The following is a 27,023-nucleotide window of genomic DNA, read 5'->3' as shown; positions in this document are numbered from 1 at the left end:
AAACGGTGGCTGTGCCAATGATGTCCACATGCCAGGGATGAATAAGAAAGGGTAATTTAGAGAGGAATTTCTGGGTTACCATACGATCTGAAACTTTCCTTGTTGACGAGTTCTGATATTCTCAGGAACATACTGACTCCTCTTTTCTAAATCCAATAGTCACCCAGGTTATGTTGTTACACGACCATATCAAATAGCTAACCTCCTACACAAACCCTGTGGATCCATCCTACATGATATTACATGCATTTCAGTCTTTACAATACTGAGGCACTGCACAACACACGCACATAGATCAGATTATTTTCTTTCTAGGTAGTGTAGTTTACTGCTAGGAGTGCTCAAACCTTCTTTATTTACACAATAACCACAAACATTAAGCACAGATGACGCTCCCAAGTTGAAACTTGTGCCAACAAGTTTAGTCATCTTACACTGATGTGTGCCTCTATCCTTAGGAAAACTCCAGACCATGGGGGTAATATCTGTCACAGGTTCTTCTTCATGTAATCAACTCTGTCACAATAGCTTGTTGCAATATTTCAGATGCAGCTGAGTTAGAGATTAATTGGAAACCAGTGCATCAGTCATCCTGTTGCACAGCTATGTCACAATGCCTGTTAATGGGGCTCGGACAAATTTTGCCCTCCAATGTGACCTCCCCAAACCACACCCGTACCCCCCTGCCACCCCTCACACACACACACCTCTCAATGGTGTTCATTCTTGTACCTAGCCATCCCAGTCATTGAGAATGTGACAGTCGGGAGAATTTGCAGGTCACTAAGATATAGGCGAATAACAAACTTGATTTGAGTATACAAGATTGAGAGGTGACTGAACCACCATGTAAAATAAAGAGATTCAATAGGTTAGATAAAGAGAAATTATTTCCTCTGATGGGGTAATCCAGAACTAGTGGCATCATCTTAAAATTAGAGTCAGGCCATTTCAGAAGCACTCTCTCATCCAAAGGCCTGTGGAAATCTGGAACTCTTGTTCCCCAAAAGGCTGTGAATGCAGGGTCAGTTCAATCTTTGAAGACTGAGATTGATAGATTAGGTTGGAGAAGCTGGGGGCTAAGGTTAAGCTATCTAAAGCAGTAGGTGACACCAAATTGAAGGGTGGAGGTTGGCAGGAGCATGAACACTGGCATGGACTGGCTGGCATGAATGACCCGCTTCTGTATCTTCAATGTACTCCAATGTAAGTTGGGATGGTGAGTGGGCAGATGACTGCAGGAAGAGAAGTAAACAGCAGGAATATAGACTAAATAACTTCACGCACCAAAGTGGGGTCTGAAGGGATTGGTGGGGAACTTATGCAAGGCAGCAGCACGGTATGCCAGATAAGGAAAGTTAAGACAGATTTTGAGGTGTGTAACCAGCGGGATGATGCACAACTCTCAGGTGGTGGTGGTGGTGGTGGAGGATCTGTACGTTGGTTGCCATATTTCAGCCAAGCATTCGAGGCCATGCAGAAAAGAGAAACCAAACTGATAGCTTTCTTGAAACAGTGAAGGTATGAGGCGAGGTTGAACACAATTGCCTACTCTGCAGCATGAAGAGGGGATATTCCTCAAGTATTGAAAAGCCTGAAGAGAAGAGATAAACTGAATGCAGATGACATGTTTGAGACTGCAACAAACTCTAGGAGAGGGGACAGGATCAAACTTAGAAGAGGGAAAGTGTGCAGGGCAGGTGTGTAACATGTTGAGAGGAAATTGGACAGATATTTGAGGTGATTAAGAGGTATTCGTTTTTGAGAGTGGCTTGATGCACTTGCCTGGCTCTTCATGTTTCTAAAGGCGCAGTGTTTCCTAAGGCTCCAACTCACTGAGCCTCGGTATATTCTCATTGTCCTGTACCATTGATGGAAAATCATGGAATTAATGATAACAGGCTTTCTTAATTTATTTATATCCAGAATAAATAAATTAAGTAACCAACCTGACAAACAAACCTGCAGTATTTACAAAACATACCAGCAAATACCTAATGACAGAACGCGTGTTGCATCATCAGAGAATGGTTGGGATATGAACAGCTACACAAGGAAAAATTTCACCACTCCTTGGATGGTTGCACAAAGGGGCACTCTCGCCCTACACAGAAAAGATATAGAGGCAGAGGTCATGTGCCAATGCACAGTCTCACTACATTGATTATAGTGCCGATGCAGTCAGTGCTCCTGGAGAAAATCGAGATTTCTTTCATTCTTCCAAAGAAACAGGAACTGTAAATTGTCACTAACTTGAGATTGAGACAATGATCAGCCCTTGATATCCGTACTGTTAGGTTATACACTGTTGTTACACTGTTAGTTTATACAAAGAAGCTTGAAAATCTGACCCTAAATCCCTGCATTTAACATTAAAGCTAAAACATACCAACTTTACCACAATCTTTCATACTGAATATTTTCAATATGAAAGTGTGGAAGTAATTAGCGGAAATGCTCATGAGTCAGTATTTTGATGTTTGGGATCTTTTCCCTGTTCATCTTTCCTATGGCGGTTTCTAGTACAAGTCTCTGTACAATCAGGATTTTCGATATATACCGTACGGCTGACGTTCTTCACAGAGCATCGCCAAGTGTACATTTAATTCCATCTCTTTCAACTCAAATCCAATTTCTATGACAGAACTTCATGTGCTCAGAAAGGCAACAAAAAGTATTGCCCCTAACTGTTTCCACATTCGGAATGTCATTCTCTGCATCTGGATCGGGATTTTCCTCTTAAACCATTATAACCCCTCAGGATTGATGGATTTTTCCCTCGCTTAAGAATTAGAATATGATATTTCTAACTCTCATTGTGCACATCACGTTGTTCTTTCTGTTTTGCTTGGCTGTCTCGTTCCCTGCTTTCTGTATTCTTTGCTTCATAAACTTCCCTTACACCATTCAAAGGAACAACTTACATTTATACAGGACCTTTAATTTAATAAAGGAACTCCCAAAAAGCGTTTTATAGGAGAATTATGGAACAAAATTTGCCGCACTAGGAGATATTAGGCCAGGTGACCAAAACTTTGGGTAAAGAGATAGGATTTGAGGAGCATCCTAGAGGAGGGAAGAGAGGTAGAGAGGAGGGTAGATATAGGGAGGGTGTCTCAGAGTTCGAGGCCCACGCAGCTGAAGCACTTGCCATTATGTTCTTAATGGCAATAGGCAAACATCGGTAGTTTTCACATCTACCAATAATTGAATCCAATGATTTAATAGAAACTAGTAGCATGATGCAGCAAGTCACTCCACCATGTGTAAATTAGTAAATTTAACTTGCCATCAGTGACATGAATTTGTACCTGTGGAATAAATGAGGGTAATGGGACCAAATAGACTCAGATCTGAGTTTGTGATCACTAACCAGTGAGCAAGCTCTTAGAGTCTTGGGAGCCAAGTATGAGATCTAACTTTAACTCAATCTGCAGAGATTCCAAGTTGCTGAAATGAATAGATCTGGGTACTCTGATGGAGGATTGATCCACAAGACAACAGCTCTTAAAACAGCCTCTTTCCAAACCTCCAAACCCACAAACTGGCAAAGTACTGAGCTGAATTGCCTGCACATCATAGGTTGAATTCTTAGACCTCGGTTTGGTCACGCCTACATTAAAAGTACCGCACATGAAATCAAAAGTACAACTAATCCAAAGCAATGCTGGTCATCAGTTCAGTTTTTCAGTCTTGTATTCATGTCTATTTTTAAGTAGCCCAGCTCCATTCTGCTCAACACTTTGAACAGATGGAATCTCTCAGCTCTCCAAACAGCAACAAAAAAAACATTTAATGCAATAAAAAGTACCTCCCAGAAGGTTATGGAACAAAACTTGAAACTGAGTCACAGAGATAACAGAATAGGTAACCAAAAGCTCGGTTTCAGGAGTGACTTAAAAGAGGAAAGGTAGAATGCAGAAAGTTTTAGGAAGGACAGCTGAAGGCACCAATGGTGCAATGATTAAATAGGGGGATGCTCAAGAGGCCAGAGCTGGAGGAACACCTAGAAAGCACCCAGACTTCCCATTCTTCTCAAGGGCCAATACTGCCCCCACTGTGCCCATGTTTTTTTTTTACTTGTTCATGGAACATGGGCATTGCTGGCTGGACCAACATTTATTGCCCATCCCTAATTGCCCTTGAGAACTGAGTGGCTTGCTAGGCCATTTCAGAGAGCATTTAAGAAATGCCAGACCAGGTAAGGACGACAGGTTTCCTTCCCTAAAGGACATTAGTGAACCAGATGGGTTTTTCTGACAATGGTTTCAGGGTCATTATTAGACTTTTAATTCCAGATTTTGTCATTGAATTCAATTTCACCATCTGCTGCAGTGTGATTCGAACCCAGGTCCCCAGAGAATTACCCTGGGTATCTGGAGTAATAGTCCAGTGAGAATACCACTACACCAATGCCTCCCTCTATCTTAATTAACGTCTGAACTTCCTTGAGTCCTAAATTCTGGGTCCTGATGTAGTGTACTTCGTAGGGATTTCTACACTAGGAATAAAAACAGACGGACCACCTGACATTGACAACAGCACATCCAGCCATATCGACCCTGCAAACTCTTCCTTAATATCATCTGGGGGCTCATGCCAAAACTAGGAGAGCCGTCCCACAGACTGGTCAAGCAACAGCCTGACTTTGTAAGGTATGATTCCTTGAGTATGACTGTGTCCCAGACATCACCATCACCATCCCTGGGTACGTCCTGTCCCACCGGCCAGACAGACTCATTAGAGGTGGTGGCACAGTGGTATACAGTAGGGAGGGAGTTGCCCTGGGAGTCCTTAATATTGACTCTGGACCCCATAAAGTCTCATGGCATCAGGTCAAACATGGGCAAGGAAACCTCCTACTGCTTACAACCTACCGCCCCCAACCCCTCAGCTAATGAATCAGTACTCCTCTATGTTGAATAGCACTTGGAGGAAGCACTGAGGGTGGCAAGGGCACAGAATATACTCTGGGTGGGGGACTCACCAAGTGTGGCTCAGTAGCACCACTACTGACTGAACCCTGAGGACATATCTGCCAGACTAGGCCTGCGACAGGTGGTGAGGGAACCAACTAGACCTCATCCTCATCAATCTATTGCAGATAGGGGAAATGCTGACTTAGTGGTAATGTCATTGGACTGGTAATCCAGAGGCCCAGGCTAATGCTCTGGGGACATGAGCTCAAATCCCATCATGGCAGCTGGTGGAATTTAAATTCAACTCAGGAATCTAAAGCTATTCTTAATAACGGTAACCATGACAATTATCATCCATTGTCATAAAAACCCATCTGGTTCACTAATGTCCTTTAGGGAATGAAATCTGCCATCTTTACCTAGTCTGGTCTACATGTGGCTCCAGACCCATGTATCCAGACTGTGGTTGACTCTTAACTGCCCTCGAGTGGCCTAGCAAGCTACTCAGTTTGAGGGGAATTAGGAATGGGCAACAAATGCTGGCCTTGCCAGCGACACCCACATCTGATGAAAGAATAAATTTTAAAAATGCATCGGTTCATGACAGTAAGGGTAGGAGCAACCATTGCACAGTCCCGTCTTCATACAGAATTATGTTATGTGGCACTACCACTGTGTTAAATGGGATAGATTCAGCAGCTCAAAACTGGGCATCCATGAGGTGCTATGGACCGTGAGCAGCAACAGAATTGCATTCAAACATAATCTGTAACCTTATGGTCTGGCACGTCTCCCACTCTACCATTATCATCAAGCCAAGGGATCAACCCGGGTTCAATGAAGAGTGCAGGAGGACATGCCAGGAATAGCACCAGGCATACCTAAAAATGAGGTGTCAAATCTGTTGAAGCTACAACACAGGACTACTTGCATGGCATAAGCAGCATGCAACAGAGCTAAGTGATCACACAACCAACAGATCAGATCAAAGCTCTGCAGTCCAGACACATCTAGCCATAAACAGTGGTGGACAATTAACAGAAGACAGTGGTTCCACAAATATCGCCATCCTCAATGATGGGGGAGCCCGGCACAACAGTATCCAGCATCACAGATGCCAGTCTTCAGCCAATTCAATTCACTCCATGTGATATCAAGAAGCGGCTGAAGGCACTGGATAGTGCAAAGGCTGTGGGGCCCTGACAACATTCTGGCAGTAGTACTGAAGACTTGTGCTCCAAACTGTTCCAGGACAGTTACAACACTGGCACCTGCCTGACAATGTGGAAAATCACCCAATTATTATCTGCCACAGGAAGAACAAATCCAACACGGCCAATTACCTCCCAATCAGTCAGTCATCAACAAAGTGATGGAAGGTGTTGCGACAGTGCCATCAAATGGCACTTGCACAACAATAACCCGCTCACTAACACTCAGTTGGGTTCCACCAGGGCCACTCAGCTCCTGACCTCAACAGACAAGGTGAGAGTGACTGCCTTTGACATCGAGGCAGCATTTGACAGAGTGTGGCATCAAGGAGCCCTAGCAAAATGGGAGTCAATGGGAATCAGGGGAAAACTCTCCACTGGTTGGAGTCATACCTAGCACAAAGGAAGATGGTTGTGGTTGTTGGAGGTCAATCATCTCAGTCCGGGGACATCAGTGCAGGAGTTCCTCGGGGTAGTGTCCTAGACCCAACAATCTTCAGTTGCTTCATCAATGACCTTCCTTCCATCATAAGGTCAGAAGTGAGGATGTTCACTGGTGATTGCTCAGTTTTTAGTACCGTTCGCGACTCCTCAGATACTGAAGCAGTCATGTCCATATGCAGCAAGACCTGGACAATATCCAGGCTTGGGCAGACAAGTGGCAAGTAACATTCAAGTGCCAGGCAATGACCAGCTCCAACAAGAGAGAGTCTAACTATCTCCTCTTGACATTCAATGGCATTACCACCACTGAATTCCCCACTATCAATATCCTGGGGGTTACCATTGACCAGAAACTGAACTTGACTAGCCATATAAATACTGTGGCTACAAGAGAAGATCAGAATTTGGGAATTCTGAGGTGAGTAACTCACCTGACTCTCTAGGGCATGTCCACCATCTACAAGGCACAGGACAGGAGTATGATGGAATACACTCCACTTACCTGGATGAGTGCAGCTCCAACAACACTCAAGAAGCTTAACACCATCCAGGACAAAGCAGCCCACTTGAATGGCACATCATCCAACAACACCAACATCCACTCCCTCCACCACAGACGCACAGTAGCAGCAGTATGTACCATCTACGAAATGCACTGCAGCAACTCACCAAGGTTGCTTCGACAGCACCTTCCAAACCCACGACCACTACCACCTAGAAGAACAAGGGCAGCAGACACACACAAGTTCCCCTCCAAGCCACACACCATCCTGATTTGGAAATATATCACTGTTCTTTCACTGTTGTGACATCAAAATCCTGGAACTCTCTCCCTAACAACACTGTGGGTGCACCTACACCACATGGACTGTAGTGGTTCAAGGGTCTCGAGGGTAATTCGGGTGGGCAACAAATGCTGGCCTTGCCAGTGATGTCTACATTACAAGAAAGAAAAGAAAAACTGCTCCGGATTTTACCAAAAGAGGACAATCAGCCCCTCAATGTGGCTCCCAATGAACAGAGTGATATATGAGAGACAGTGTCTCAGCAGCTCGACTTTTTACTGTTACCTTTGTACATACCTTTCTGCTTACTTTTGCAGACTGCTTTCTATTTAAAACTGAGTGTTGACCACATCGTCTCAAAACAAGGTCAGCCACAGCGAGAGCTGATTAATATCAGCAAGCATTAACCTAGCCTGCCTCATGGAATAGGTCATTACTACACAGGATGCTCATTTACCCCCATCAGGACTCCCAGCCCGTTAGCATCGCAATGAACTTTAAGCAGCGTTAATTTGTCATTGTTTGATTTTTTTAACAGATAGTAGAACTTAACATTTTAAATCAAGCTGTTTGTAGTCATTTGAATTTACTTCTAACATCCTGATGAGCAACGAGTAAGGAGAAGGGGAGGGGGGGTGCTGGGAAGGGGGTAGGCAGGGCCATGAAGTGGTGGGGGAGAAAGGAAGGGTGTGGGCAAGCTTGTCAAGTTTAAATGTGGCACCTTTGCCTTGTGTTGCAATCGGTGGTGTTTCACAAGATGGAACTAAGACGGTAAAAATTCTATCCAAGTGTTCTAGAAACCCGCACAATGCTGTAAACATCTTCAGAATACTGCAGAAAAAAGAAATGCTTAGTGACTGCAGAGGAAGATTTACTGCACTGATTTTTTCTCAGCAAAATGAGGAAGTCCATTCTTTGAGATTGGGCCTCATACTTGAATAAAATGTCACTCAGTATCTGGCAGACTGGAAACCAACATAAAACGCTGGAGAAACTAATATTTGTGCTGATATTTTCTGTTACAACTGCTTCCTTGGTCCTTCCATTGTATGTAAGCATATTTCAGACAGATGGCCATCAGAACTCAGTTCAGGGTTCAGAAACCTGTGGTTCTTTGACCTGATTAAATATGGTAAGGGCTGGCTGCAAACAACTAATTCGCTGATTCAACCTGACAATTACTGCTAGTCCACGGTGTTGTATCAATTTAATGACTGTGTGCCTCTTACATTTCCAAATTCATGGCAATAATCACAGGATCAGAAATTCTAGGGTGGAACGTATGAAGTGAGTGACTTTAGTGCTTATAATGGAAAAGGCATTTTGATGTTAGCCCCTGTGTGCGGATTGCTGCGTTCTTATCTTGCACAGTTAGACATAAGTGTAACGTGATCACCAATTTAATGTTTTATCACACAAGCAGTAAATCACTGACATGAAGCAGGCAAGAAGCAATTAAGTGATTTTGTGCCACTTTCAGTGCTCTGTGTATTACAAAGGTACGGTATAATATTTGAAGGATTTTAGACTTTTTGGTCCCTGCTTTCAAGTTGGACTAAGTAATGCCTAGGCCAGGGACTGTCAGAGCAATGCTTGCCTTTCAACCAGGAGATAAAGGAATGAATTTGAAACCCTGGATTATCAGCATGAATACTTGGTAATCGAGCATATTGTGATAAAAGCATGAAAAAAAAGCAAAGGATAACTCATGAGCAGTCAATAGAATGGAGGCAAAATTACAGGTAGACAAATTTGGGATGACTCGTCTTGCTAGGAAGGGATCTATTCTATCAGAACAACACCGAGTAAAGGTCTGTATTTTAAATTTGACCAAAATCAGACAGCGCACTGGATAATTGGATAACCAAGATCATAAAGTGTCATCGATCTTGATATTGCTCTGAGCAGAGTGGAGGTATACTTTTAAAAGAACACTTACTGCTAATAATGAGAGATAAACAAGATAAGACAGCTGTGTGCTGTATTTAGGAACTGAGAGGAGAACAACACGTCTATTTATGACAATTCTGCCCCGTAACAAACTTGAAAGAATAAAACTCAGGCTCATAAGTGATTTTTCAGGAGGACCACCTGTGACATATGAACAAGATGTCATAGGAGAGGAACCTTTGTTTTTTCCCATGACATGGGAACCTGATCACTCATTGGCACGGGTTGTGTTCACCACAACAAGGTTGTATGAGAAAACTCTACCTTAAATGCCAAATAACATTCTTTAAGTTAGTAAAATGAGTGTCTTGACCTTTTGTAGCCTGACCAGAGAGAATCTTACACTTGTGTAGGGAAGAGCCACAACATAAATTGCAGTTCTTAGCAGAATTTATTATTTACAAGGACATGACGATTGCTTGAAAATCCTAAAACATCCAATGTATGATTTTTATAAAACATGATTACATTGGAAAGTTTAGAGCAACTGTGGTGCCATCCTTAGTTCAGCGATAGCACTTTTAGCTCAGAGTCAGAAGGTTACGGGTTCAAGTCCGACTCCAATGACTTAAGCGCGTGGGCTAGCTAGGCTGCTGTCTCAATGCAGTGCTGCAATGTTTGGATGTAACATCTTTTGGATGGGACATAAAACCGAGGTCCTGTTTGCACTCTTACGTAGATGCATAAGATCCCACAAGTCAAAGAAGAGCACAGGGGTTCTCCTGGTGTCCCAGTCAATATTTATCCCTGAACCAATATCATTAAAGCAGATCATCTGGTCATTTATCTCTCTGTTATTTGTGGTACCTTGCTGTGCACAAATAGGCTGCCGTGTCACCTTGTATTACTGAAATTGGAAGGCTACAGTTATTCCTACAATGCTGCTCGAATTTTTTTCCATCATTTGGGTGGCTACACAGTGAGCTTTGCATTTAACAACTCTTTATGGAGCTGTTCAAGAAAGATGGAATATACTTTAATGTTTGAGCATTTATTATTTTTCTCAGAGTTTTGCACAGCATTGCTCTTAATATAGATTTACTTGGTACAATGGGGTTCCCTAGAGTTAAAACAGTTTAACTGTTTCCTCTGTACTGCAAATGGTTCAGTTACACGACAATGTTTTCCTTTCACAACAAGGTGTTGTGTACTGGTGCATGGGTTTGAAGGTTGGAGAAATTCTACCTCAAGTTCCTTGCCACAGTTTTAGTTGACCTTGCATCAAGAAAAGACAGCATATTTTCCAACTGTTGTAAGTATGTTTTAAAGAGTAATCTGAATGAGCTAAGGAGAGAAACTAAAATAAGATTTACAAACAAACAGTCGTTTGGTAGAGCTTGAATATTGAATATAAGTGAGACATGTTGCTGAAGCTTTTCATCTTGCACTCATCAGGAAAAATGCAAAAACACCAAATTTCAAACGATCATAACAATTTATAACATGGGAGAAAAGCGGTGCTCATTGGTAGGCAAGTTGACTCTGATTGGTCAAGGTGCTACCATGGAGAAAGCAATGGGGAACTCCCCATTCTTCCAGGTAATTCATAAAAAGATGCAAGGCTTGAACATATTCCTTTTGTTTACAGAGAATAGGTCCCTGCACATGAATATATATCGCTTCTAGCAAGTATAAATGAGCCATGTTATAAGCTCAACTGATTATCTTAAATTGGTTGTTAGTGTAGCTATTAGCTCACTCAGGATTATTCAGCAAGTGTTGCCCAGTCATCCAAAATGAGGTTCTGCCAAGCACACAACTGAGCAACGCTGTGTACGAATTTCAGTGCTGCAGCAATGCCAGGTACATAGGCTGTACATCCTAAAAACTGACTGATCGAATCAAACAACATATTTCTCTGGTTGATCGTAATAGGCAGAGTACAGACCGTTCTCACCCAGCCAGCACTTACAAAACCCAAAGCAAAATGTCTGCTGTTAGATGTGATTCTGCGATTGGGCAGCACTTGCCGAACAATCCTGAGTGTGCTAATAGCTACACTGACAACAAGCTGAGTTCATAACGTGGCTCATTAACACTAGGCTAGAAGGGACATAAATTCATACAGAGTGACCCTTTCTCTGCAAACAAAGGGAATCTGTTCAAGCCTTGCACCTTTTTTGAATTACCTGGAAACATGGGAAGCTGTTGCTTCAGCCAATCAGTAGCCCTTTTCTTCTGTGGTATAAATTGCTGTGATCGTTTGAAATTTGGCATTCTTGCATTTGCCCTGATGAGTGCAAGATGGACAAATTTACCAACACCTCTCTTTTTTTCAACATTAGAGGCTATTTCCCCAACTCTTCAATCTCTTGTACACCTCTTAAGTCTAAAGTCTAGGATGTTAGTTGCCGGCCGAACAGCCAAGAATTAGCAGAAATCTCCAAGTGCCACAGCGCGGATTGAAGCTGGGTGAGATCATACGGTCGGGTGTGCACGAATGGCCTACATGCTGAGTACAGAATGGACATCCAGTCATGGAAACACAAGCAGTAGAAATCTCCATTCAACTAGGTCAAAGTAAAGTTTATGGACATTCTTGCTGGACATAAAATGTACGGAAAACCTCAGACAATACTTTGGTTAGGTACTGCAAAGTCAGCTTGCATGAAAATACTTGAAGTGCTCCAATTTTTTGTTGGCACTTAAATTTTACTTCATTCAAAAGTTGACTTTGAATATTAAAAAAAGACATAAATATCCATAACCACAACACTGGCTGGGAGGCAGGAGAACATCCTTCAGTTTGTTTTTACATCTGAAAATTTTCATGACATGTAATACGTGGGATCCAGCAATTAGAAAGTACCTGAAGCGTTGAAATGTAATATGCAATGCTTTCCTGTGTATGCACCAAAGAATTCAACTATAAATCCTGTCAAGTATGCATGGTTTCTTTGTATAAACCTTCAAAGTGCGGGTTAAAAACGGTAAAATCATGTGCAACTTTTCACTGTCAAGTATTTGAATTGTTACTGTGATTTGACTCAGTTATTTTATATTTTCCCTCTAAAAGCAACAATTCAGCAAAAACTGCGTCATTTCAAGGTTGCAGTGCACTCTCCCTTCCTTTGTGGTCAGTTCTCATAAATGTTATCAGATTAAGAGTGAACTGCACTAGCTGAGCACTGTACAGGAAAGCCATTCCAAACCTACATATGGTTGTGAACGTTACACAGCCCAGCTTCCTGTGTTTTTTCCTCTTAGACTAGCTTTTTTTTGAGGAAGGTGTCTAACTTGCTAAGAAATAATCTTCATGGTCTATTTGTGTTGTTTTTCTAAGAACTAGGCAGGATGCGATATTTTGAAGAGCCATTCTGATACACCATCTCACACCTGTGAATTACTCAGAGACCACCAGGCTATCTTTCCATAATTCGGCATGCAACTCTCATTGACAACATAAACAAGATCAAATACTACTCTATTTCTCTGTAATCTCAAATAATCTCTTCTTTGTAAAAGGGTGAAGGACAAATCCTGCAAAAGCCACTTTAAAAATGCAGAGTTTTATCAAACCTAACAGATGGCTTCAATTTTTTAGTTGGATGTAGTCACCCAGAACTTGATAGGGCGGTAGACTGACAGTATAATACAAGACAATAGTTGAAACTTCTCTCGCTATTTGGAAAGTCGCTTAGCAAAAAGAGAAAATCTCAATGGGAGATTCTGTCCTGCACTGAAATTGTCTGTACTACAAGCAGAAGATTGTTCTTATTCCTTAATGAGAAATTCCTGAGGAGTTGCCATGGCAACACTGGTATCTCCACAAACTTCCAGCCTAGTTAAATTTTTTAGACGTGCAACTTGCTTTTTGCTAGTTCAGAAATTACAATCAAAGGCTCGCTCACTGATATAAACTGGGGAGAATGGGCAATCAAATTCTGATATAGACAGTTTCTCACTGTAACTTTGGCAGGAAGTCAAGAGAAACAGCAATCGTTTGCGAGAGTTAACCAAGCTTTCTGCTGGACTTCTACCAAAGTTATGGCAGACAACGGGAAAAAACCCTATGGAAATTCTAGGAGTGACATTTAGTGCGCAACAATTGCGGTTTAATTTATATGCAGAATGTACACAGATGAAGTGGGAATGGCAGTGCAGTGGTTATGTTACTGCACTATTAATAATCCAGAGGCTTCGATGAATAGTCTAGAGAAAGCAAGTTCAACGACCACCATGTCAGTTTGAAATCTAGAAATAAAAAGCTGGTATCAGTAAAAGTGACCATGAAATTGTAGGATTCTCACGAAGGCCCCAAACTGGTTCACAAATGTTCTTAAGGAAGGAAGGCTTGCCACCTTTATCTGGTCTAGCCTATATGAGACAGTCCCACACTAACATCGTTGCCTCTTAGCTGTCCACGAGTGGTCTAGCAAGCCACCCAGTCGTACCAAACTCAGGGAAACTAAGGATAGGTAATAAACAAATGCCCACATCCTGAGAATGAATAAAAGACCTCCTACATTCATTACTGGAAGAATCTTGAACTGCAGCCCAGTACACTGAGTGCATTATTTGAATTGTACGAATGTAGCCGAAATCTCCTGGACCAAAAAAAACTCTGATTCACAAAGACTTACTGTTCAATCATTTTATGGGAATCAGCCTCAAAGCACACGCCTAGCATGTATCACAGGCTGCTGTGGACTGACGCAACTCTATACTTTTTAGCACTTCCCTCCAGCTACATCCTACTGGGAATTCAAGTACCAATAGAACTATTCAGTGCATACCAGCAATACGAGTCCTTTAAAAAGTCTTTGAGGAACATAAATGTGTTTGTTTGGAGTAGAGAGGGCTGAAAGGGAAGGTGTACAGGGAATATATATATTTAACTCTTTTAGACATAGTGTGATAATGGTATGGAGCATACTACACATAGTATAATAGAGGTGGATAATGCTGGCAAAAACAAAAAGGAAATTGGACTGGCTCTTGACAGGGAAAATACAGAAGGGGATAAGAGGTCTAGGACTCTTATATTTTTCACATTTTGAAATTGACCAGATGAACTGCAGTGGTCTCCACTCTTCTTGTAAAAGGTTCCTATAAATCAGGAAAAGGAACATTAGGCAGATGGACGTGTTCTCTTGCTCCATTCTACATCAATCGATTGTGACAATGTGCAAGAACAGAATCCAAAAGTACTTTAAAACTATTGGGTGGAAAACTTGTCTAAGTGTGAAAAGTCTTCATGTGGAGGATTTGTTTGAGCCTTGGATTAGATTCAGGAAAGTGAGAAGAAGCTCCGATCTAGTGATATCCATAGCCCTGATGATGCGGAGTGCTCACAGCAGCAAACACACAAGAGAAACAGTCTCTGATTGGAGGAGCAGCTAACACCGGCATTGGTGAGTGTGTGGAGGGCTGCTGGGCCAAGGGAAGCCAAGGTACATCGGGGCTGGAGCCTGGGGAGCCCAGTACGCTGGGGCTGGGTCCCGGTATGTCGTGCTCGTGCAAGGTGAAGTTTTGGTGACTCATGGAGGAAACGGTGGCTGAGTGAGTGAGAGATTGTGTGGCTGAGCGAGTGTGGGGAGGAGTGTGAGTCTAATTTTTGACCAGTTTCAGGTTTCTCACTCACTCTCGCCACCACAAACCATCACATACACACACACCTACTCACAGTGGGTGAGGGTTCTTGGGTGAGCACCTGAGACTAGGAGTGAGCCAGACACACAATGACCCTCAAACACGTTGGTCATTTATATTAATTACTCTTTTTTTAAACTAACAATTTATTGCTATGGCATTGCTGTACTTGTGCTCAGCAATTGCGTCTTTCCTTAACTATTTTTTTGAAATTCAGTTTATTGCTGTGCCGGGCCTCACCTTTCCAAAATTTGCTCATTGTGCGCTCAAGTCTCTGGAGTGGGACTTAAGCGAGGGGTCTGAGTCACGGCTGACACCAGCATTGTATTGTTAGCTGGTCTGGGCCTTCAGTTGCTCTAGTTCATTATGATTAGAAGTAGATTTAAAAGCTTTGGTGTGATGTCTTGCTGCTGTTACACTGACCTGAAATTAGGTTCCCCATTGTTCCAGTGGGTACAAACAGGGCATCCTCCATAGCAAACAGCTCAGCGGCTTGTCTCTGAAGTTCTGTGAGGGAGGCGGGGGAGAAAGCAAAAGTATTTAATTTAAGCTGTAAACTCCATGAAATGAGAATTGCCACAGAGCCCCAGATTATTGATTTAGCTCATGCATTTTGCTGCTTACTTTTCTTTTGCGTGGCCTCCCATTTCTTAGTTTTTTTTAAAGCCTTATATGGGCAGCAAGAACTACTGCTGGCAGAGCCCAACTTCCGGGCCCTTCCATATTCTATTTAATAAGGAGGCCTAGGAGCAAGCTTAACACGGCTGATGGCACCTTCTTGGCCAGAATTTTCCATCCCGCGGGCGGGCGCATGCCCGACCCGTCAGTGAAATAGTGCGAGGAGATGTCAGGCGAGCATCGGGTTAGGCCCAGATCAGCTAACAATACAATGCTGGTGTCAGCCGTGACTCAGTGGTGGCCTTCTCACCTCGGAGTCAAAAATTTGCAGATTAAGTCCCACTCCAGACACTTGAGCACACATCGTGCACTTACATGATATCTCACTCGGGTGGGCACACGCGGCAGTCGAAAGCACGCCCGCCGACAACTAAGCCCATTAAGGGGGCAGTTGAAAGCGATTTTTCGTGGCCCGTCCACTTTTACGGTTGGCGGACGGGCCAAGTGGCCAGGCGGCCTTTATATTTTTGCTCAAATCTGGATCCAGGGCGGGATGAAATCTCCATGGGGGAATAAAGAGAGATATCTGGGGCCTTTTTTTTTTAAAAACGAGGTATACTTTCAGGCGCTTGATTGTGCTGCACGGACATATTTTGCAGCTTTTTTTTGTTGTTTCGTTTATGCTGTGGAGGTCTGCAGTTCCCGGAGGCAGCCTTCAGGGAGCTCACTGGAAGCACTCACTAGCGCCTGTGGTGACTTTGGCACCCGCCCTCTACCCGCCCTCCCACCGGCAATGCTGAGCCTTTCTCAGCGTGCTGGCCATTAGTTGGCCAACCAGCGTGAAATCACGGTCAGGGGCCGATCACAGTCGAGGCCCCATTTCCAGTCCGCTCCCGGGCCCACTGATGGCGTGTGCCTAAGGAGCAAAAAATTGAGGCCATTGTTTCACTGTTGCAGGTTTGAGCCCAATACCAAGAGACTGAGCTCAAAGGAACGTGCAGAGTGAAGTAGCTAGCGGCATAGACTGTTAGTTAAACTAAACTCTTCTCACCCTTCACCATAAAATTGTTTCACGCTACAACTTTTTAGAAGTGCAAGCTGATAACAGCACTGAGAGGGCAACTGGGCATCTGGGACCTCAGTAAATGACATGACCAAGCGTCTATCTCCTTAACCATTGAGATTTAAGGACTGAGTTTAAAAAAAAATCAGAGGAAAGACAGAGAAGGAGGGTAAATTAGAATCAAATCAGATATAGAAAGAGACACAATGAGAGGGAAAGAAAGTTTGCATTAAAGAAAGAGAAAGAAATGACTGAAAGAAAAAGCAAGAAAAAAATTAACATTTAAAATCTCACATTGTTGAAATCTCCATCAACAATTTACTACATACAGGAATAAGACTGAAAACTTTACATTGTTTCTGGGCCAGGGAGGTTAATTGCAATTACAATCATCACCTTCTTACAAGAAGAGTTATGCTTTGAATTACCAGTCCTAATTTCCGGTGGTGAGATCAAGAGGTAATTTTAACGTGAAAATTCTGCAAGTTCTTAAAAACTTTGAAGAGGCTAAGGGTGAGGCTATTTGTGTGAATAAAATGATGGAAAGGCATAAACTGACCAGGAAATTCTAGAGGTGCATAACTCGTGGCATGTCTCAATCCCCTGATTTGCGCATTAATTATGGCATGTGTTATTAACATTTTCCAGTAAGGTCCAGTTAGGAAAACTAACAGTCCAGTTCAGTACTGAGGGAACAAAAACATGAAGAGTCATACGGACTCGAAACGTTAACTGTGTTCCTCTCAGCAGATGCTGCCAAACCTGCTGAGTTTTTCCAGGTGTTTTTGTTTTTGTTTTGGATTTCCAGCATCCGCAGTTATTTTGCTTTTATCTCAGTACTGAGGGAGTTGTGATTGTTGGAGGTGCTTCAGATTAAAACTCTGTTTTGGTGATGCAGGGGGTGGGGTGGGGGGAGGGGGATATGAAAAGAGCTTCTCAAAGCAGTATTCAAAAAGTGGAGACCCCCTTTCCCCCGGCACCCACCCCCCCATCCACCTTGTTGGTTGAATGCGGAACCAGGACAAGTCCGATGAGCTAACAAGATCTTGCTGTTTACAGAATAGATCTATGCAAGGCAGCACCAAAGTCATCAGGGTGATGGAAAAAGCATTCAGGATTCCCAGAAAAACCAAGTTCCCACGTCGGCATCTTTTATCTGGAGAACATAAACACGGAGTTAGAGGAAAAGATGTTCAATGTGAGGTCAAGTGCAGCCAGCCAGAGGAAGATGCTGCTGGATGAAGACTGGTTGGGAAGTGAAGGAGTTCACAGGATTGAATCTGAGGGAACATTGCACTGCTTTTTGGAGAAAGCTAGATTAGGGCAAGAGAGTGAAGAAATTAGCATGGCCAGTATCATGTTAGCAGTTCTTGATTAAAAAAAACTGCAGGGAACCAGAGGGAGTAGTCCACATGAATAGGGGGGGGTGGCGGGATGGTTGAAAGTAGGAGAATGGAAGCCGTCTGCTTAAGGAAGTAGACATGGAGGCAAAGGCCCAGCAGAAGAATCATGTCGAGTTGGGATTTCTTGGGGTGATGGAACAGGGGGATGAAGTTGAGGACGAATCCTTTGATCCTCAATGCTGTTGAGGTAGATGGTATGCATGTGGCAGCATGTAGAGGGGAGGGAGGAAAACGGGAGAGAAGTAGTTAGAGCAACACTGAAGATCACTGAGTTTTGGCAAAGTGTCCCCACCCAAACATTCAATCAGTGGTGCTCTCCAAAAATGCAGACTGACCTGCCGAACATTTCCAGTATTTTCTGATTTTAAGCAGGGTTGGGTTTGACTCTGATTGACCTTTCTACTGCTTTCATCACCTTCAGGCAAACCACCAAACCACTGAAAAGGCCCTGGAAAATCACAATAGTTGTTTTCCCACACTTTAGATTAACTGTTCTGCAACCATGTCTGCAATTTTTTTACTCCTTGAACAAGAGGAATATGTGAACCACTCCCTTGGCCTCAGGGCAGGCACTGTACATACATAACATCTACAAAATGTTAACCAATGACACCTTTTTTCTTACTCAATCCTTGCATTCTAAAAGTGCATTGCAACTGCTGTGACTATTCAATTAGTCACACTCCCCTTACATTCTTCATAGCCCTGTAATTTTCCCCTTCTAGTAATTATCCAATTCTCTTTTCAATTTTACAACAGGAACTCAAGTCTTGAAAATTTCAATTGACCCCCAGCATCCAAAGATTAAGGAACGTTATTAGATGCCTGCTGAAAGTTAAGATAGAACAGGAGGCCATTCAGCCCCTCAAGCATGTTCCACCATTCAATTAGACAGTGATTGATATTTGTCTTAACTCCATGGATCCACCTTGATCCATATCCTGTGATGCCTAACAAAAATATATTGATCTCAGCCCTGAAAATGTAATTGACCCAGCTTCCAAAGCTTTCTCGCAAGGATAGAATTCCAGATTTCTACTGTGAGAAACGGGTCTTCCTGATTTCACTCCTAGAAACTTGGATAAGGAAGCCTTTATGCCTTCACCCAAGTCGATTTCATATCTGATGGAGAGTGGATGGCTCAGTACAAACGCCCAGAGAATGTCATTTGCCACGTCAGAGAACATTCCCTGTCTGTCTCTGTCACTTTCATCCTAATCAATTACTAGTTTATGTTGCAAGGTTATCGCCAATTCCATGGACTTTCATTTGTACTAGTACTCACTTCAAGGAATTTTATAAAGTCCCTTCTGGAAGTACATGGAGGCAACATCCACATACATTTCCCTATCCACTGTGCTCGTGACCTCCTCAGTGACTCTGTCTCTGATGATCGATTCCAGTAACTTTCTCTCAATTAATATGAAACTGGTGGTTCTGCAGTTACCTTTCTCCCACCCTTCCTTCTTAAATAATGGAATCACAATTGCAACTTTCTAATCAATGGCCACAATTCCTGAACCTAGTGTTACAGGCAGGAGGGGGATTAATTTAAACAGCACTGATTTCTCCTCTCACCACCCGTCCGTAAACAAAGGTGTTTAGATTTTGATTTCCCCCTTTATAAATGGTGCTGTATTTTCCCAACTCCTCAGTTTTCGTGTGATCCAATTACTATTAATAACCCCACAGCAAACCCGAGATAAGGTAAACTCAGAGGGGTAGTTTACTTGCACACACTCAAACATGAGAGGAGGGGTTGCAACATAGCTGCCTTTTTCATTCGAAGTAAAAGGGGGGGGGAAATAGAGAAATAAAGAGGTTTACAGGGCAAAAACCACAGAATAAAGAATTATTGTTTCACGTGTGTCCAGAATCCAAGTCCAGTGTTGTATTCTTTCAGAGTTGGCAGGTTGAAGGCTGATGCTGGATAATTCACTTTTCCAGTAGAGGTGGACGTTGATCCTCTGCAGCTCACCAGGTCATTAGCGTCTCTTCAGAGATGACAGAGTGCCAGCTGTTCCGAATGCCAGAAAATTCCTTCTCTTTTGAGCCATAGCCAGCATGGCTTCAATGAATTTCTTTGCTCCCTGACACTAGAGAGCTTTGGAAAATCTTGACTAATACACCTGTAATTTCCTCACATTCCTTTTAATACTCTGGGGTGAGAACCATCAGGTCCTGTTATCCTTAGGTTTCCTTCTTCCTGGTATTTTGACCAAACTGCTGACAAGTTTTTTTTCTTTATTCTTGCATGGTATGTGGGCACCACTGGCAAGGCCAGCATTTGTTGCCCATCCCTAATTGCCCTTTATGTGAGTGGCTTGCTAGGCCATTTCAGACAGCAGTAAAGAGTCACATTGCTGTGGATCTGGAGTCACATGTAGGCCAGGCCAGGTAATGGTGGCAGATTTCCTTTCCTAAAGAACATTAGTGACCCAGATGGGGCTTTTAATGACAATCGATGAAAGTTCATGGTCACTATCACCGAGACTAGCTTTATATTCCAGATTTTTATTAATTCAATTCAAATTCCACCAGGTACCGTGGTGGGATTTGAACCCATGCCCCCTGAGCATTAGCCTGGGCCTCTAGATTATTAATTCAGACATTACTACTGTGCCACCATATCCCCATTAAGTGCCATGTGATTGGATGTCAAATGATTAGATGACGTGTTCAAACCTTGAGAAAGCACCTGAGAGTGGCAACCCTACACAGCTGTGATTTACTTGTTTTTAGCTGTCGAACTTTAAGCCTACACTGTGAAACAGTGGTATTTCTTTGCGAAGCCTCAGCTTCAAGTATCCCACAACTGGCATTGATTTCAGTGGACTGGTGCAGAATGTGAACAGATCAGAACATTGGGACCTCTGCTGGAGGTATTCATAAGTGACGAAATTTGACATTTTACTCATTGTACTTCCAGCAAGTTTGCATAAGTGTGTAATACTTACTGGGAAAGAAAGTTCATATCTCTTTCCCACATCTAAAGAGAAACAGGATTTCTCTTTCCTGGCAGGTCATTGCATGTCTTCAGCCCCTTAATGAGTCACTGCAGCAGAAGGACTGGGTGATTAATTCTACATGGCATTCTTTGTATGTGCTTAATGTAAAGTACTGCTGAACAGATGTTATCTATTGTTTCAAAATTCTACAGGCTGTTTAAACAATTTACTGTGGTGTGGTATCACTTGGGTATTGCTTAAGGCTTTTGGGCTCAGTTTATATCTGCAGCAATGTGAAGATGAGGGGTCCCTTCAACATTGAAGAGGTGCCAGTCTTAGGCATCGTTAACAAGAGAAACAATAGAAACTGCAATATCACGACCCAAAATATACTTTTAGATTAAAAACTGAGTAACATTCTTGTAACTCCATGGACTGCCACTTTATCTGAAGTCATGCTGTCATTATGTATGGGTTCTGATGAGGTGATTGACCCGAAGCATTAACATTCTCTTTCCACAGATGCTGTCCAACCTGTTGGGCATTTCCAGCATTTTGTTTTTATTGTGCATTTCCAGCATCTGCAGTATTTTGCTTTTGTACATATGCATATATGTCACTCCATGCCACCCACACGCAAGGTGTGGAGGTGACTTTGACTGTTTATCAGATTATACCTGCCATGCTGTGCAACAGGAAGCTGAGCCTATTAAGGTCTTGGTCTATAACAGAAAATACAATACCCTCTGTCTATTAGGAACAATATTTGCTACCTTAGAGAACTATTTCAAGTCTCTCCCAGCTTGCTCTAGTTACAAAGGTTACACTGCATTCATGAGTTGCTCTGGCTATTGTTAATGGTCCAGAGCCCGTTGAGCTGGGGAAAAACTGTGACCATCTTACTTTAAATCACGCACTGCTGGAGAAACCAGTTGCGAAAGCATCAAGAGTTTGCCATACAGTAATTTTGTAAGAATGTTCGGGATATGCAAGACAGTGTATTGCAAAATAGCGTGGCTCCTCCTCTGTCAAGGGGCCCACTTACTTCAACATATTCATCGTAAAACAGGAGCATAGAGGCAGTTATTAAAATAAGGTAACAACACTGACCAAATTACGGAATTGTAAAACGCTTTTAAAGGTGGCAGCTCTCCCAGGGTCAGAATTGTGAACTAGAAAATTATTTGTTTTAGCACAACCTGTGGCAGGATGTCTGCTGAATGACCGAGGCTACAACAACAATTTGCATTTACATATCATGTCCCAAGGCACTTCACAGGATTGTTATCAAGCAAAATTTTAAACACTGAGCCACATAGGAGATATTAGGGCAGCTGACCAAAGGTTCGGTCGAAAAGGTAGGTGTTAAGGATCATTTTAAAGGGAGAGAGCGGTGTAGAGAGATTTAGAAAGATAATTCCAGAATTTAGGGTTTAGACAGATGAAAACATAGCCGGCAATTGTTAAGCAATTAAAAGGGATGCGCAAGAAGCCAGATTAAAGGAACACGAGGTTTTAGAGGGTTGTAGGGCATTTGACTTTATTTGCCTTGAATGTTTAGTAGGACAACAGCCAATACCTAAAGTCTTAAACAAGAACACAAAGTGCTAGAAATGAGCAATGAGCAATGGGCTGGTCTGGTCAGTGTTTAAAAAAACCAAAATCCAAAGTACTAAACTTTTTCAAGCACTGACTGACTAACTATGGCTATACAGCTATATTTGTTTTTGTAATCCATTATAAAGCTAGTTTTAGTTCAGAAAATTAAATCAAATGTTTCTGCTATCAGATAACCAAAAATAATGTCCCTCTTAAATAAAATTGAGGTACTTCAGCATTCAGACTTGTTAGCTGGGTTTACTAATAGACAATTAAACAAGCCCCTTAAACTATAGTCAAATACTATTTGCAAACTTGCCAGCAACAGGCCTTATTAGAACAGGCTTGTTACCTAGCACGCATGGTCAAAAGGTCACCGACAGAGACCAAATCAAAGTGGAATATTGAAGTTTCCTCACTCTCGTGCTTAAAAGTCAAGACAGTAGGGTATAAGTCATCGACAAAATAGCACCACAAAAATTCCACAAGGGCTGGTAATGTCTGACCCTCCAGTAACCTATGGTAATATGGTTTACACTCACTCAAAAGGTGAAGTTTTTCAAAGTTGTCTTATAAGCACAATTGAAGCCATGTTCAATCACTCAGTTTACAGAGTAATCTTTCAGCCCATTTCCTTTCTAATTATCCAAACAGCATTTACTTTGGTGATATCTTCACACCAAATCAACCATAAAAAACAGATTGTACTAATTTGAGGAGGGGAGAAATGAAAATCAACCACAAGATTTGGTACTTTCCAATTCTGATTCGGTACAAGCCTAATTTATTAAACACACACTCTTCAAAGTTTGCAGAATCAAGGTCCAGAAAGAAACAGCAGAAACACTGAAAGAGGAATAAAAACAGATCAGGTTCAATTGCCCCATCAGACAACACCACTGAACAATTATCCCTAAAAGTAAAATAAATAAAAGGAACCATTCATTCGTGAAGAATTATTTTTGGATTCTTCCGTATGTGAATGGGAATTGAATAATAGTATATAATTGCACACAATGCAAACAAACTTCTAGATTCACATGCAAACTCTCAAAATTGGGCTCTTAGCCAAATCATTCATTTCAACAAGTTCTGTTTCACCAGCCAGGTGAACTCATTGCTAGGTCACCAAGATTAAAGGTGATAAATCGTCAGCTACAAATTACCAAAAAAAAACTTAGAACTCCAAATCAACTTGATGCAAAATTCCATATCAGCAGAACTGGAGACAACAGCACAAAAAAGGTGGGCTGACTGGAAATGATGAGATGTTTCATGCAAGCCGACGCAAACTTGTCAGGGCCTGCATGAATCAGCCTGATGAACACCAAAAGAGGAACAGGCAGTTACCTAGAAGCATTTTTACACAATAGAGTGTTGCCATTGGCAAACAATGGTGTGTCACTATAGCACAGGAATGCTAACTACAACAAAAACAGCTGGAAAAACTCAGCAGGTCTGACAGCATCTGTGGAGAGGAAGACAGGGTTAACGTTTCGAGTCCGTATGACTCTTCATCAGAACTAAAAGAGAAATAGAAATGTGGTGAAATATAAGCTGTTTAAGAAGAGGCTGCCAAAGATGTCATAAACAAAAGGTCAAAGGGGTGTTGACGGTGATGATATTAGCTAAAGGATGTGCTAATGGTGACATTATGGGTAGAAAGCAGGATGAGCAAGTGACAGATGGCCCTAGTGGGGATGGGGTGGGGAAGGGATCAGCTCCTTTGCCTCCACCTATTGCTGGCCCTCTATTCAGCTCCACCTATCCCACCCCCCACTTATACAGCTTATATTTCACCACATTTCTATTTCTCTTTAGTTCTGATGAAGAGTCATACGGACTTGAAACATTAACTCTGTCTTCCTCTCCGCAGATGCTGTCAGACCTGCTGAGTTTTTCCAGCAATTTTTGTTTTTGTTTCAGATTTCCAGCATCCGCAGTATTTTGCTTTTATCTTAGGAGTACCAACTACTTTGCCTACTGTTGCACTGTGCTCACAGCAAAGCAAGACTATAGGGTTTTCAAATTTTCCTCAAAGGAAGAGAGTTCCAGATTCCCACTACCCTTGTCTGAATACATGCTTCTTGATTTCACCCTGAATGACTGGCTCTAATTTTGAAATCATGCCTCCTTGTTCTGCACTACCCCACCAGAGTTCCTAAGGTCAATCACATTAAGCTTTATTGGACCTCACTCCCCAGCAAAAGCCCTATTGCCACTTTAGGATAACATTATAGCTCTCACTTTCTTTTTGCCACCATTTCCTCTAGTGGAGGAAAACAAGAACGAAGGAACGCCTTCATAAAATAAGAGCTAGGCCACTCAGAAGTGAAATCAGGAAACACATTTTCACAAAGGGTGGTGGAAATTTGGAACTCTCTCCTCTGAAAGGCTGTGGATGCCGGAACAATTGGACCACTCGGGATTTAGGCAGATAGATTTTTATTAGGTAAGGGGTGAGGAGCAAAGGTAGAAAATTGGAATTGAGATGCAGATCAGCCATAATCTAACTGAATGGTGGAGCAGGCCTCAAGGGACTGAATGGTCTACTTCTTATTACTAACATTGCTATGCTACTTACAATTTCTGTAGCTCTGTCCGATGACAAGAAACTCAACTAATTAAAGCAGTGTATAATTGATTTGTACAGTTCAAGAGTTCTGCAATAGACCCCTGGTCTGTGGCAAGTGATCTCTCTGCCACTGGGCTTGGGAAAGGACATCCAACCATTGGTTGTACTCCAAAGAATAAATGAACCGGGGTTTAAGTTGCCAAAAATATATCACAAACCCCCAAAAATGGGAATCTATGATTGTGTTACCAGGTTAAGGCTGCTGATATCAGTGAAGTATATGTATGAGTATAGCCCATGGATTGTGACTAGCTATCTTATTACACAGTGGGACTTAGAGACTAATTCCTGGTGTGTACTGTACACTGCACGATAGTGTAAAAGTGGAAGAGCAGTTACTGTGTCAAGACAGGGTCCCAGAACATGTGCAGAGCTAAAAAAATGTCTGATGTTTTCTCACAAACCATTGGTTGGTAGTTCTGATACCAAGAAGGGTTTCTGCAAACAAGCAAAATTACAGATGCATCCAGCCTCTCTGCTTGATATTGAAAATACTTTCTCTGTCACCGGCAGCCCCAGCCTAAAGCAGGGGGAACAACAACAAAGCCAAAGTTGTGATAATACATCACTTGCCACAGTGGAGACACCACTAAGGCTTAATATCCAGCATGACATTAAAACAAGTAGATATGCAGCTATTAAGTGTGTAACTGTACAATGTTTCAGATTAAGAATGAATTTGGGATATATACAGCACCTTTCACATATCACGAAGAGAGTGATTCACAGCCAATTAAAAACTTTTGATGTGTAGGATCCATTGTAAAATAGGAAACATAGCAACCAATTAGTATACTGCAAGGTCTCTCAAACAGCAATGAGATAAATGACCAGATTACCCCAGGGCAATGGGCCAAATGCTGGAAAATGCGATTAGAATAGATGCTTGATGGCTGGCATGGACACGATGGGCCAAAGGGCCTGTTTCTGTGCTGTATAACTCTATGACTCTATTATTTATTTAGTGGTATTGTTTGAGAAATAAACGTTGGCCAGGACACCTGGATAACTACTTTTTTATCTTCTTCAAATAGCACCTTGGGTATTTACATCCTCCTGATAGGGCAGACAGATTCCTGATTTAATATTTCATCTGCAAGACAGCACCTCCAACAGTGCTGCAGTCCTTCAGTACTGCATTAGAGTTCTCAATGAGTCTTTATTTTAGTGCACAAAGGACTTCAGTGCAATATCTATACTTTTGAATGCACTGGTCCTAAAGCAGTAAAAACCATCAACAGAATTAGCTGGTGACACTCAGCTGTGGGATTTTCTGCCTACAACCCACCCCATTACCCTCTCTCCTGACGACCCCCATTACTTGCTTTGTATGTTTCTATAAGTAAAGGTTTCACTCTAGTACCTTACCTAAGCATCTGTTATTTGTTCTTTAACAGTGAGTGTTTAAACTATAATAAACAACTTGCATTTATACAGTGCCTTTTGTGCAAAAAACATACGAAGAAGCTTCACAGGAGCATTATAAAACAAGTATGACATTAAGCCACATAAGGAGATATTAGGTCACATGACCAAAAGCTTGGTCAACTAGATAGGTTTTAAGGGATGTCTTAAAAGGAGGAGCGAGAGGGGTGAAGAGGTATAGGAAGAGCATTCCTATACCAGAGCTTAGGACTTAAGCAACTGAATGCAAGGCCACCAGTGGCAGAATGATTAAAATTGGGGAAGTTCAAGAGGCAAGAATTATGGAAATGCAGATATCTCAAGAGGATTGAGAGGCTGGAAGACAAGATTACAAAGATAGGGAGGGTCAACGGAAGAACTACGGGAAAAAACAATCACATCTTTTAGCCTGATGTTCTTCATATGTGCAATTCTAAAGGGGGTTACTGGAT

The 27,023-nt window shown here is 42.2% G+C and overlaps 1 protein-coding gene across 4 annotated transcripts in view; it reads right to left on the bottom strand.

The window, feature by feature from the left end:
* Positions 1-27,023, bottom strand: part of tha1 (threonine aldolase 1) — an 87,995-nt gene that overhangs the window by 33,605 nt on the left and 27,367 nt on the right. For 2 of the 4 annotated variants that reach the window (XR_013580638.1, XM_078571150.1), the window contains exon 2: positions 15,325-15,408. The exons of 1 other annotated variant lie outside the window; for it this stretch is intronic. Coding sequence is in view for 2 of the 3 variants with exons in the window: in XM_078571150.1 (XP_078427276.1) it covers positions 15,325-15,408 (84 nt within the window). In the remaining variant the exon portion in view is untranslated. Of the gene's footprint in view, positions 1-15,324; positions 15,409-20,942; positions 21,020-27,023 lie in introns of those variants that run through there. One more of the 4 variants, XM_078571152.1, reaches the window with a different exon arrangement.

This window comes from Cetorhinus maximus, chromosome 24, assembly GCF_964194155.1.
Source record: "Cetorhinus maximus chromosome 24, sCetMax3.hap1.1, whole genome shotgun sequence".
Lineage (NCBI taxonomy): Eukaryota > Metazoa > Chordata > Chondrichthyes > Lamniformes > Cetorhinidae > Cetorhinus > Cetorhinus maximus.
The sequence above is the reverse complement of the archived record's forward strand: the minus strand, read 5'-3'. Positions and strand labels throughout refer to the sequence as shown.